The 12218-nt window shown below is 52.1% G+C and overlaps 1 protein-coding gene across 1 annotated transcript; it reads right to left on the bottom strand.

Annotated features, from left to right (window-relative positions):
• Positions 1-625: 625 nt before the first annotated feature.
• Positions 626-3181, bottom strand: CCL1 (C-C motif chemokine ligand 1). Its single transcript, XM_059998232.1, has 3 exons — positions 3106-3181; positions 1831-1945; positions 626-743 (listed from the first exon to the last, which is right to left on the bottom strand). Exons 1-3 carry the CDS (start codon positions 3179-3181, stop codon positions 653-655), a joined length of 282 nt encoding a protein of 93 aa, XP_059854215.1. The 3' UTR covers positions 626-652.
• Between the last annotated feature and the right edge of the window lie 9037 nt (positions 3182-12218).

The following is a 12218-nucleotide window of genomic DNA, read 5'->3' as shown; positions in this document are numbered from 1 at the left end:
TCTAACGCCAGATCTAATCCTGACTTTCTGCGTGTCCTCAGGCCTGTGGGTGTCCCTCTCCAGCCCTCAGTCACCTCATCTATGCAATGGGGCCAGCATCGTCTTACAGGCACATGATGCCCAAGACCCCTTCCAGCTAGGGCAGCTTTTGGATATCATCAGCCTCTGAACCCTCTGGGCAGCGCAGAGTGGGCAGGGGTGATGGGGAACATCCTGCATCCAAATGGGGACCCAGCCCCACAGGGAATCTACATCACAACCCAGAGTCAACGCTTATCCCCCAGGACAAAGGCAGTCAGCTGAGAGACGTAAGTCATTTATTGGCTCCTATGATGAGAAGTCAGTTCTCCTGGCACCTGGTCCAATATGTTTCCTCTTCTCCAGCCCCTGACCCCATCTCCTCAATGTCAATCAGCTTTGCACCCTGAAATCCCTGTGGGGTCCAAGAGGCACAGGGAGGCAGAAGTTGAAGATTCTAGAATTTAACTATATAAAGTGCGACAACATATCTTAACAGGACCCAGCAGACCCTCTGGCGTGACCCGGCAAAGTTGGGGCAGAAGGACTGGTGTAGGGTTGGGCGTTGAGGGGACAGGTAAAGCCACACAGTGTCCAGAGTCCAGGATGGAAAGGAAGCAGCTCATATTTCCTTTCACTGGCAGGGGTTTATCCTTTTTAAATAAGCCCGAACCCACGATTTTGTCTGTGAGACACAGGCCTCTAGGCCTCCGTTCAGCTTCAATCTGTAGGCAGAGAACAAAGGAAGGGCTAAGTCACCTGAGCCACCCCCTGGGTGCCACACACAAGTCCCCTCATTGCTCCTGGGTGCCCCTAAGCTTTTCTCCCGGGGCCTATAAAATGAAGTCGTTGCGTAAGACCTACAGTTTGTACGCTGGGAGGAACACCCAAACTTCAGGGGCAAGGGATGGGGGGCTTTAAAAATTTCATTTCGTGGACCCCTTTTGCGGATTCATTGTATCAGGGTAGAGCGAAGGCTGCCGACATTCTGAGGATCTGCTAACATGGAAAATTCCCCTCCTAGAACATCTCTGAGGGCCCACCTGCTCCATCTTTTCATGTGTCTGTGTCCATCCGGGACCCCTAGTCATTGCCTTGGATGTGTGTGTGTGTGTGTGTGTGTGTGTTTCTTTTCTGATCTACCCACCTCCCAAACTTGGCTATTGTCCAAAACCGTAGATCAATTCTGCCTTTAATTATCTGCAAGACCTTAGACAAATCTCTCCAATTCCCTGAACTTCAGTTTTCACAATAATGAAAATGTGTGCACCAAGAGAGTTAGATGAGATAGTAATATACACGAAAGTGCCTTATAGACACTGAGTGGCAAGTGTAAGCTACCTCCCTGGAGCTTCATAACGACCCTGTGATGCAGCTATCGTGTTTACCCCACTTCACAGGTCAGGAGTGCAGAGGGGCTACCCAGATAAGGAAGTTCAGAAGACTTACCTGTCCAGAGTCACTCAAGACTATAGGTTGGCAAATCCAGAAGCAGGAACTATCTGAGAGCCCCTCACTCTTACCGTCACCCAGTAGTACCTGGAGCTTTTAAGCTCTGGGCATAAAATATTAAGATATAACACTTGGCGCCTTGCAGCTCCAAGAAACTCATGTCACTGCAGGAACACAGGTGTTCGTCCTAGCGCCCACTCTCAGCTCTGCGCCCAGGTTTTGGCCTCCTCACCAGTTTGGTTAAAAAACCTTAATCCGGTGGAACATCGCCATCTAGCGTCTGCTATTCTAATTCCAGGGTGGCCGCTCTCTGTCCTCTGGAGAAGGGAGTCAAGGATGGAAGAGGATACAACCACTCACATTAGATGGTTTTTGTAGGAGCAGGTGGAGCTGGTGTTCTTGTAACACTGGATGCTCTGCAGGGACATCTTTCTCTCCACCAGTGTGAAACAACACTTGGAGGATGGCACATGCACTAGAACAGAAGCGCAAAAATGGTTTGCATCCATTTCTCAAGCTGGACTGAGTTCCTCTCATCCAGGATGGGGAAAAAAGCAAAAACAAAAAACCCTTCCAGAACAGGCTCAGGCTTTGGGATCACATCCAAAGGGCACTAGTGTCTCATCAGCCACCCAGTTCTGTATTTAGGCAGTCAGGACACTGGGGTTCAGATCCCAGCTCCCCACAAAACAGCTGTGTGGCTTTGGTCAAGATGATCCCTCCCCTAGGCCCCAGACTTCCCAGCTGAAAAGCAAGACTCTTTACACTGATTTCGAAAGGCTATTCTAGTTCTGACATCCCACCACTAGAGTATGGTTCTGCCCTTACATTTGGGTTCAAGGGCCCTGAGACCCTGTGAGTCTGATTCAACAGCAGTCCACTATTTGGGGCAGGATTAGGGACTGTTTTAGGAGCTCAAACTGATGAAATGACCAGGCAAGAGCTTCCAGGAACTGATCAGCTCCACGCAATCCCAACCTCACCCTCCACCCTGGTCCTCTCAGCTCTGACCCACAACTCCCACTCTGCCGGTTTGTAACCCCCCCCTACACACACCCCACCTTCAAAAGACTTGCATTTCAATCCTGGCTCCTTCCTCCTAGTTTGACCGTTTGCAAAGCCCCTTCCATATGTCTGCTGTTAGGTCAGTATTCTCTCATCAGCCTTAGAGGGTAGGCATGATCAAACCCATCTTACTGATAGCGAAACCAGAGTTTGGGAGGTATAGTAACTTGCCCAAGGTTAGCCAACTGTTAAAGCCCCAGATCCTGACCTCAGACTCTGCCAGTTATCTGTTACACAGTGGAGGCGAGACCCCAGTCAGTCCCTCCTCTGGACCTCAGGCCTCCAGCTTGGCCTCAATGACCTCACAGCTGCCCTCCATCAGTCCGCAGGGTCTGGACGAGGCTGGCCTCCTTTGGCTGAAGCCAGCTGCTCAGCGGTCTGTGTTGGCCCCAGGCTTATGGCTCTCCTGCTGTCCCCCTGCCCCCGAGCAAGTCCTCCCTTCCTCCTCTTCAGGGAGAATTCTTTCTGGAGGAGTGGAGATGAAGGGGTGAGCCTGCCCCCAGCCCCAGAGCACCTGCCTGCGTCTCCGCCCTCCCCAAGGAGGAGCAAAGTGACTCCAGCCAAACTCACTGCTCTTGGCATCCACATCCTGTAGCCATGCCCCGGCCAGCAGCAGGCACACCAGAGCGGCGGTGATGACCTTCATCTCGGGATGTCCAGCTCAGGCCTCCCTGGAAGGAGTCCCTCAAGGAGTCTGGTGGAGTGAAGAGCTGTCCTCTGGCCCATCCTGCAGTACCCAGAGCTTTTATTAGAAGACATGGGTGGGGTTTTCCAAGCCCCAGTGCAGAGGTGGGGAAGTCACAGGAAGAAGAGGTGGTTACCCACGTCCAGTGACCACATGGAAAACTCCTTTCCTTACCTCCCCTGGGTGGTGTGAGAGGTGTAGGGAAACTTCCCTAAGCGCAGGAACAGATACGGATCTTGAGAGGCTGAGTAGAAGCTGCCCCAGCTGAATGGGACGTGGAAAAAGGTGAATGAGAGGAAGTGGCCTGTCTGTGGCTCCTCTGATGTCACGTCTTTCCATCCAGGGATGGAGCTACTGTCCCAGGAACATGGTAGAGCAGAAGAGCTCTGCACCAGCACTGAGACACACATGGGTTTGAATCCCAGTTCTGCAAATCAGCGGATACATAAACTGGCCCGAGTCACATCTCCTGTGCAAGATGGAAAGAGTAACTCGTATCTCACAGGTGACCGAGGAGCATTCAATAAGATCCATTCTGTCAAGGGCCTGGCCCAGATAGTTGCAATTTCTATTTTTTCAATCATTCAACACTTTTCAATCACTTGCCCTGTTCTTGGTCCTTGGTTAGCCCCAGGGAAGACAGCTACCGATGACATGCAAGCCATTGCATCACAGCTAAATAAGGAAAAGCCAGTTGGTGTAAGGACAGCAGTGGACGTGCCATATGGAGGGCGCAGGGCAGGCTGGGAGCTGCCCACAGGGGAGAGGCCTCCCAGGGGAATGTTCTTCAAGCAGAGTCTCCCGCAGGAAGGCTGAAGTGGAAGGCGGCCTCTCCACAGAGGAAGGAGCTTGTGTAAGGACAGCGAGGCGTGGAGGACAGTGCCTGGAGTGAGGAAATGGCTGGAGAGATGTGTGACTGTCCAGCGACCAAGTGGCCAGGTCAGGAAGACATGGTGTGCAGTGCGTGGAGTAAGTAACACTAGCAGGTGCTCAAGAAAAAGTAGCTGGGCCATATCCGTGTGTTAAAATCACAAGGCCAACGTGATAGCTTCCCATGGTCAATGGGATGAAGCGCAAGCTGCTGACCTGGCCATTCGTGGCTCACGTGATGTCTCCATGGATTCCCGCATGTTGCAATATTTGCAAGTCTCTGAACAGGTCACATGCTTTCTTATCTCCGGGATTTGCTGCCACCGTAACCTCCACCTGCAGGGCCCTCCTCCTTGTCTCCCTCTGTGAATTCTATCCATTGCAAATGTCATTGTCTCTGTAAAGGCCCTTCTGCTGTCCCCACAGATAGGCCTTCAGCCTCCTTTGAAGCCCCTCTGTGCCTGGATCTCCCACATGAAGGTCTTACATCCTTACAACCCCTCCATTCCGTGTATTCTCCATCCTAACACCTGCGTGGGAGTCCTGGCGTGTCGGAGTTGAAAACTCCCTTGGAGACCATCTGCAGCAGTGGCTCTGAAAGTGTCCTGGGAGAGCAAAAAATGCAAAAATACCTTCGCCCCGTTCCTGAAGCAACATCAAGACACATGTGCCTATACGTGTTGAGGGGCAGGGGAGGAAAACTCCAGGTAATTCAGGCACCAGCAGATAAGAATCTAGTACGGTCTCTTTCTATTACAGATGGGGAACAAACGAGCCTCAGAAAGCAGAAACTGCCTTTGCCAAGGTCATACCGAGACTCCGTTGCACAGATGGAACAGTGGATGCCAAGGCATCTGGTCATCTGACCACCGCGTGTGGCCACCTCTGGGAACACACTGTCAGTAAGGACCACACACTTTCAGTAAGGACCTGCTCCATCAATTCCTTCACCTGGCCAGCTGCTTCCTGCCGCCCAAAAAGTACTTAAAGCTGTTGAAATCACTAAGACACTGTTGTCACTCTATTTTCTTTGTCCTCGCAGACTGATACTTTTTTATTCCTTGGTTGTCGTTTTAGTGGGGTCTCAAAGAGGAAGGAGATTAAAGGGATGTGGCTAGTTGGTCAAATGTCACCTTAGATCCTTTAGACTTACTTGGGACACAGAGAGGGGCCAGGTCGCCACCCAGGAAATACTTTGCTCTCCCCTCCTCCGGGGGATGCTGCCCGGCCCACTCGAGACCAGGACAGGGCTGCCCCACCAGCTGCTCACTTCCCATGCTCCCCCTCACTGCGGCTACTATGAGCCCAGGACAGGAAAAGAGGCGACAGAAAGACTTAGTCATGGCTCCCCCTTCCCAGCTCCCGCAGCCCCAGAAGGAACTGGCCAGAGGCTCCAATTGCATGGAAACCTAGCGTCCCACAGGGTCCCGCCCCCAGCCCCACTCCATCTCTTCTTCTCTAAGCCTGGCGCAAAGCACGGGCCAAGTAATAACTCAATAAAATCTCCATGGCCTTGAATGTGATGGATCAGAACTGCATAGTTGAGGGAAAGGTAAGAAAGGCTCCCAGCATCGACACTGAACCAGTTTCTCATGTGAACTACCCTTTTCTTAGTTAGAAGTTTGAAAACCAGTATGTGCCTGTAGAGAGGTTTTCTTTTTTTTTTTAATTTTTTTTACATCTTTATTGGAGTATAATTGCTTTACAATGGTGTGTTAGTTTCTGCTTTATAACAAAGTGAATCAGTTATACATGTACATATGTTCCCATATCTCTTCCCTCTCGCGTCTCCCTCCCTCCCACTCTCCCTATCCCACCCCTCGAGAGGTTTTCTTATTAGTCACCTTTTGTGAAGTAGGGACCAATTTACTGCGGATGGGTAGAGGTCAGACAGAGCTCAACTGGTGCGGGTTCATCTTAAGATCATCTCCTCCTGGAGTGGCCCCAGATTCTTGCCTCAGCCCTGATGGCCTGGGGGTCCTGGAGCCTGGTCCTGCCTGCTTCCCCTCCAGTTACATCTCAGCCTGATTCTTCAGACCAGGACACAGAAACCCATGCGGGTGGAGGGAGGAGTCATTTTCCCGGCATCGCACAGCTGCAGCAATACTGGCCTCGCTTTGTCCATCTCTGGGGCCAAGTTTTCTTAGTTCCCTCACTTAGGGAGGAAGCGTGTTTGCCCTCAGAGGTAACTGGGTCAGATTTCAGCCCCACTACTTTTTAGCTGTGTGACCTTAGGCAAGTAACTTAACACTTCTGAACTTTAGTTCCTTCGTTGTAAAATCCACTACCGACTGGATCTGGTAAAACTCTCCCCAATGTTTTCAAAATAAACTCCTCAAGCCACAGCCTAACTTTGGGCTATTTGAAGGATTAAATGAGATGTCTCACCTTATCTTGGAACAAGGGAAGAGGAAGGGAAGGGAGGGAGAAAACGAAAGAGGGCAGGAAGGAGGGAGAGGAAAAGAAAGCTGGATCATTCAAAATCATTGTGGAGCACCTAAAATATGACAGGTCCTGAGGACACAGCAGACACAAGACAGACACTTGTCCTGCCCCTGTGGGGCTTACAGCTCACCGCAGGAGGCAGGTACTGGGAACTGTGTTTAGTGCTCGAGAAGAGACCTCGTGTCCTATGAGCTGCAGAGTATACGGAAGCGCTTACCATGGGGCCTGGCACATAGTAGGTGCTCAATAAAACTGCACCCCTCCCCCCTCTACCCATTAATCCTGGACCATCTGAGGCTTCATCACAGGAACCAGGCAGTGCTGCCACCTCCCTAGGCGGGACCCCCTTCCTGGTCTCTTTCCTCTCTAATCCTGTGCTGCCCAACGTCCAGGCCAGGCTTTCCGTTGTCACCCACAGAAGCACAGTGTTCTCTTCCATCCCCACCTCCGCACCCGTCCCCAGCTGCCTCCTATAAGTGCAAGTCCAGCCACAGTGCCTCCAGCACCCAAACATCTTTGAATTAAAAACCGTTTCTTTTGTTTTCCAGCGACTCTTACCCTCCGCCTGGGTTCCCTTGTACACTGTCTTCTAACATTCAGCACCTTTTGTTCTTTTCAGGAGGCCTCTGTTATCCAGCCTCAGCAACAAAGTGAACGAGGCATCAAGCATCTCTTGTAGCAACAGCAGACCCTGGGGGTGCCCAAAGAATGTCACAGCAGTGACAGTCACCAGTGTTTCAATTCCCGTCCACAGCCGTGGAGCTCCAGAGTGACAACTCAGCCTGCTGTTCGGAGGTGAAGTACAAATGTCTCGGCTCGGCTCACGGAGTCCCGCACAATGTGGCCCACAGAGCCCTAGCCGCACGGCACTGTTACTGCTCTGCGCACCTGTGCTGGGGTGTCACTGCCCCTTATGCCTGGGACGCCTGCTCCAGCTTTATCTGGAAGACCTCCTGCAGGCTGCCCCATCTGAGCTCCCAGCATGAAGCAGGCTCACGCCCCACAGCAGCAAAGCCAATCTTGTGACTGCCTGGTGGTCCACACCCCTCCCTCATCTGGAAGCTCCCGGGGAGCAGCAGTCCCTGTCGTGGTCCTCATTTCATGTCCCAGCGCTCCACCCAGGGTGGGTGCGTAGTGACTGTTGCTATAGCAGGCGGAAGGAGAGGGCTTCACATCATTCTCGTCATCCCCCAGCCGCAGATGAGAAACAGAGGCCCTGGAGGTGACAGGAGTCATACAAGTAGCAAGTGACAGAATTAGGATGAGAAGCTCTGGCCCAAACCCTGGGCTTGTTTATACCCCCCTGGACCCTCTAGCATGGATGGGCCATTTTCCGACTGTGCTGATGGGCACCATTCCACACACAGGATGCTGGTGACAGGTCTCAGTTCCTGATGTGGTCATTCATTCATTCCTTCACTCATTCACTCAGGAAACATCTGAGGGCCCACTTTGTGCCTGGGCAGTCAGGTGAGAGAGGAGAGCTGACCACAGAGTCAGGGCCTTCAGAGGGAAACAGATACGCAAACCAGTAAGTGGGCACAGATGGTCAAGGCTGCTATAATATGCAGACTAGACTCTGCACATGCCCACTCTAGGGGAGCGGAGAGCTCACTGGGGTGCAATGTGGAATACTGGCTGGGCCTGGAAGGATGAAGGTAGGATTTCCCCTGGGCAGGGGCCTGGATGGTACATTGTGTGTGGTTACAAGGGTGGGCTCTGCCTGGCCCCCAGGCCCAGCTCCTCTGTGCACCACTGGCGGGACTTCTTTCCCTTTCTTAACCTCCCAGTCTCATCTCCAAACAGGGATAATAATGATACCTGCTCATAGGCTTGTGTGAAAAGGAAACGTGCTGTATCTCTTAAGGAAAATCAAACAATTGTTTGATGGCATGCTAATAGCTGGTGTGGAGGCTGATGTCTTCAGGGCATGCGGGGGTGAGGAAGGCCTGAAGAGAGGGGCTGGAAATGGAGCCAGGAGGACCTGGGCTGGGTTTCACAAGATCCTGTTTCTGGGCTCAGATCTTGGGACCTAAGCTTGCTGTCAGTGGAGGGAAGGCCAATCTTTTGCTTGGGACAGGGATGTGGCCAGATTTGTGGTTTGTGCTGAGGGCTTGTGCTAGGGGCTGCAGGACACAGTGACTGGAAGCAGGCAGTCAGACTGGGAAGTTTGAAGGAGTCCAGGAGAGGTGACGGAGGTGGGGTTCTGTAGAAAGAGGGTGAAAAATTAGGATTTCTGAGCTCTGCCGCTCATTTTCTGTGGGACCTTGAGCAGGTTACTTCCTGCCTCTGGGCATCAGTTCTCCCACCTAAAACGTGGGCAAGTTGGCCTAAATCAGTGGCTCTTTACCCGGAAATGGGATTCATATTAGGATTATTCGGGAAGCTTTTATCCAAAGACACGTGCCTGAACCTCACTGCGGACCTTTGTATTCTGAGTTCAAGGTAGTTGGAGTGTCTCGAAAGGGCTCCCCAGATAATCCAATCCCACCACTTCCCTCTAGCCTGGATGGCTACTGAGACCCTCTCTGGTTTGGCATGAAATGATATTCTGGGTCCCTAAGGGCAGATAGAGCCCTGCCCACAATCTACACCCTAAACAGCCCCCTCGTCCATCCGAGGTGGAACTGGCCTTTCGGATCAGGCCTGTTGTACTGAGAGAGCCTGCTGGGGAGGGCTCCCTGCCCTTTCTGATGAGGATAGAGGGCAAAGAGCCTAATAAGGGCTGATCCAAGTCCCTGAGGCATTTAGATCCCACCACCCTAGGAGTCAGGGTCATCTGAAACTTAGAAAGCTCCCAGGAAGCCAGAAACTCAAAGAAGCCCGATAGGCAACACACAGGCTTAGATTCAGAATGTTTTGTAGCCTCAGTTTTGTGGTTCTTGAGCCATTCGGCCCTGGACCAAAAATAGCCACATTGCAAAGTCTCTGTGGGTGTATTCGGGGGGTCAGCATGGGTCAGGTGTGTGCCACATCCCCCCAGCACGCAGGAGGACGCTCAGGACAATTGGGGTGGGCCATCTCACGTTACAGCTGAGGAGCCGGAAGCCCAGAAAGGAAACGCGAGTTGTCACGTGGGGACCCCGTGACAGAGCCCTGAAGATAACCCACCTTAACTCCCAGACAGGCTCCTTCTCTGTGGTTTTCTGGCTTTATGCTCAGGACCAGAGAGCTGGGCTCTGGTCAGAGAGAGAAGCTGGGCATGATCGGGGCCCCTGGGATGCTGGAAAGCCCTGCAGGGTTCCTGCAGCCCACCTGGAGGCCAGGGCACGATGCCAACTTTGCAGGGAATGGCAGAAGAAAAAAGCCCCAGCTTTTCCACCCAACAGAGCAAGGACGCAGAGGCAGGAAGTGGCAACAGTTTGACCCCAAAATATACCCACCAACACCAACAAGGTCACCCATGATTCAGCTAACACGCCCACATGCTGCTAGGAAAGTCCCCTGAGGAGCCCTCTTCCCCTGGAGTAGTAGGTGGACGCCTGGGTCCCACCTCTGCTCACCACCAACTTCCCAGTTCCTCTTGGGGCCACAGCTCTGGGAGCCCAGGGGAGCCTGAGCAGGGATGCTCTTCCTTCATTGCCCTTTAGGCCAGGCTCTCAGGCTCAGCTTAGAGCTGGCCACCCAAAGAGACACCTCCACTGCCAGGTCTGGCTTCATGGGCTCTGGAGTGAGCTGAACTGGTCACAGAGAGTGCATTTAGCTCAGAACTGGAGCCGGGCCTGGGATGTGCTAGCCAGCACAGCCTGGACATCCGGGTTCCCTGGCCTTCGCCTCTATCCTCTAGTGTAACAGGAAAAGCACTGGACTTGGGATCCAGACACCTGCATTTTAATCCAGGTCACCGCTTACCAGCACCATCAATTCTGATCATCTTCCTGAACCTCTGGGTCATTATCCCTAAAACTGGGATCCCAGTGCCTCTGTACTAGGACCACTGTGAGGACTAAATATGGAAATGTGTCAGAAGGCTTGCAGCACAGAGCCCTGCTCATTATCGTGGTTTCTAGGAGTGTTCTGTGTTTCCTCCCTCCCTGCTCGGTTTGTCTGAGGCATCTTTACAGCTGCTCTTAAGAGCTGACTGCAAATTGGCCAGGTCCTCTTTCTCAACTCCCGCTGCCTGGCCCAGCTTTCCCAAGGGTGGGTGAGTTTCAGGAGCCAGGTTCACGTGGGGAGCATCTGAAGTCAGGGCTGCTGCCTGCCAGACCTAGCTGAAGTCTGCAGTCCATGTGTTCCACCAAGCCTGCGGCCCTGACCAGGAGGTTCACATAATTTGCAGGGTCCAGTGCAAAATAAAATGAGGGGTCTTGTTTAAAAACTAAAAATTTCAAGCATGCAACAGCAGAGTCTGCACAAGTCATATGCCATGAAGGCTGCCCTGCCCGTCTCAGCCCTCCTGCCATGTTTCTGCTTCATGTTGGACAGGCATCCATTGGTTTTCTCCTTGAAATATCCCACTTTGGGTCTCCTGTGCCCTGGTTTGGAAAATGATTTTCCAAAATCCCACCATTATGGTTTTATCGTTCCAAAGTTCTTGGCATAAAGACATTTCCCAAACAAATCAGAAGGATGCATTTTACTTCCCACAAGCATTGCTGCTTTAAGTGACACATCAACCTCCAAGCCACTCCCACCCACAGCTCCCCAGCTGCAGAGTCAAAGAAAGACCAGACCTATCTAAAATGTCAGAGAAGGGATTGCAGAGAGGGGCAGGAGTGAAAAATAGACAGTGTTGCCTCTGCTGATGTGGGAGCCATCTTGCCTCCTCTGTTTCTAGCTGGAACCAATTTCAACCAAATATTTCTCCCACCACCTGGATATGATGTGATTCAGTAGGATGGGACATATTGGGCACCCAGCGTATGTTAGTTTAAAGGAATCTGTCACCAGCCTTTTCTGCCACCTCCTCCATCCACCTTCAAGAGATAGGTCCTTTACATCCAGGTGTGGGAAAGCAGGTAGACGGCACTGAGCATCCTCCACCCTCTTGCCCAGTCCCCCCTTGCCCACAATCACATCATGAAAAGGGAGAGGAAATGGGTAGCCGGCCTTTCTCCCAGCTCTGCCATTCTTGATCTGTCTATACACGTGTCCTCATTTATGACTTATATTTTCTGCTCTTTCTCCTGCTTAGCTGACCGGAGATTGTGAACCTCATAGGAGACAACGGCGGGATGCAGTGGGTATTTGGCAAAGCACATGGTTATCGACCTCACCGTCCCTCTACCTCTGCTGCCTCTCACTTGCGTCCCTTCCCAGCCAAACAGCTGGAAGAGTTGGCGCCACTCTCCCCCGTTCCTCCCAACCCATGTGTTCAATATACTGCAAACTGGCCTCTGTCTCTACCACGTCACCAAAACTGCAATGGCTAAAGTCAATGGTGACTTCCTTGTTGCTAAATCCATGGCACCCTTGGCTGTCATCTTGCCTGACATCTCGGCACCCTTGACCCTGTTGACCCTTCCTTCTGGAAACATCCTCTTGCCATGGCTTCTATGACAGGTGGCCCTCATGGTTTTCCTCCAACCACTCTGCTGTTACTTCTAGACTTGGTTAGAGGTTCCTGGTCCTCTGTTCCTCCCTTAATCTTGATGTTCCCCTGGCCCTCCATGGAATAACAGCGGTTATTAGCTAACGTTACGTTGTGCACTTCACGTGTGTCAAGCTACTCTAAGCACTTCAT

The sequence above is a fragment of the Delphinus delphis genome, chromosome 19, assembly GCF_949987515.2.
Source record: "Delphinus delphis chromosome 19, mDelDel1.2, whole genome shotgun sequence".
Lineage (NCBI taxonomy): Eukaryota > Metazoa > Chordata > Mammalia > Artiodactyla > Delphinidae > Delphinus > Delphinus delphis.
This window is presented reverse-complemented; position numbering and strand designations above follow the sequence as displayed.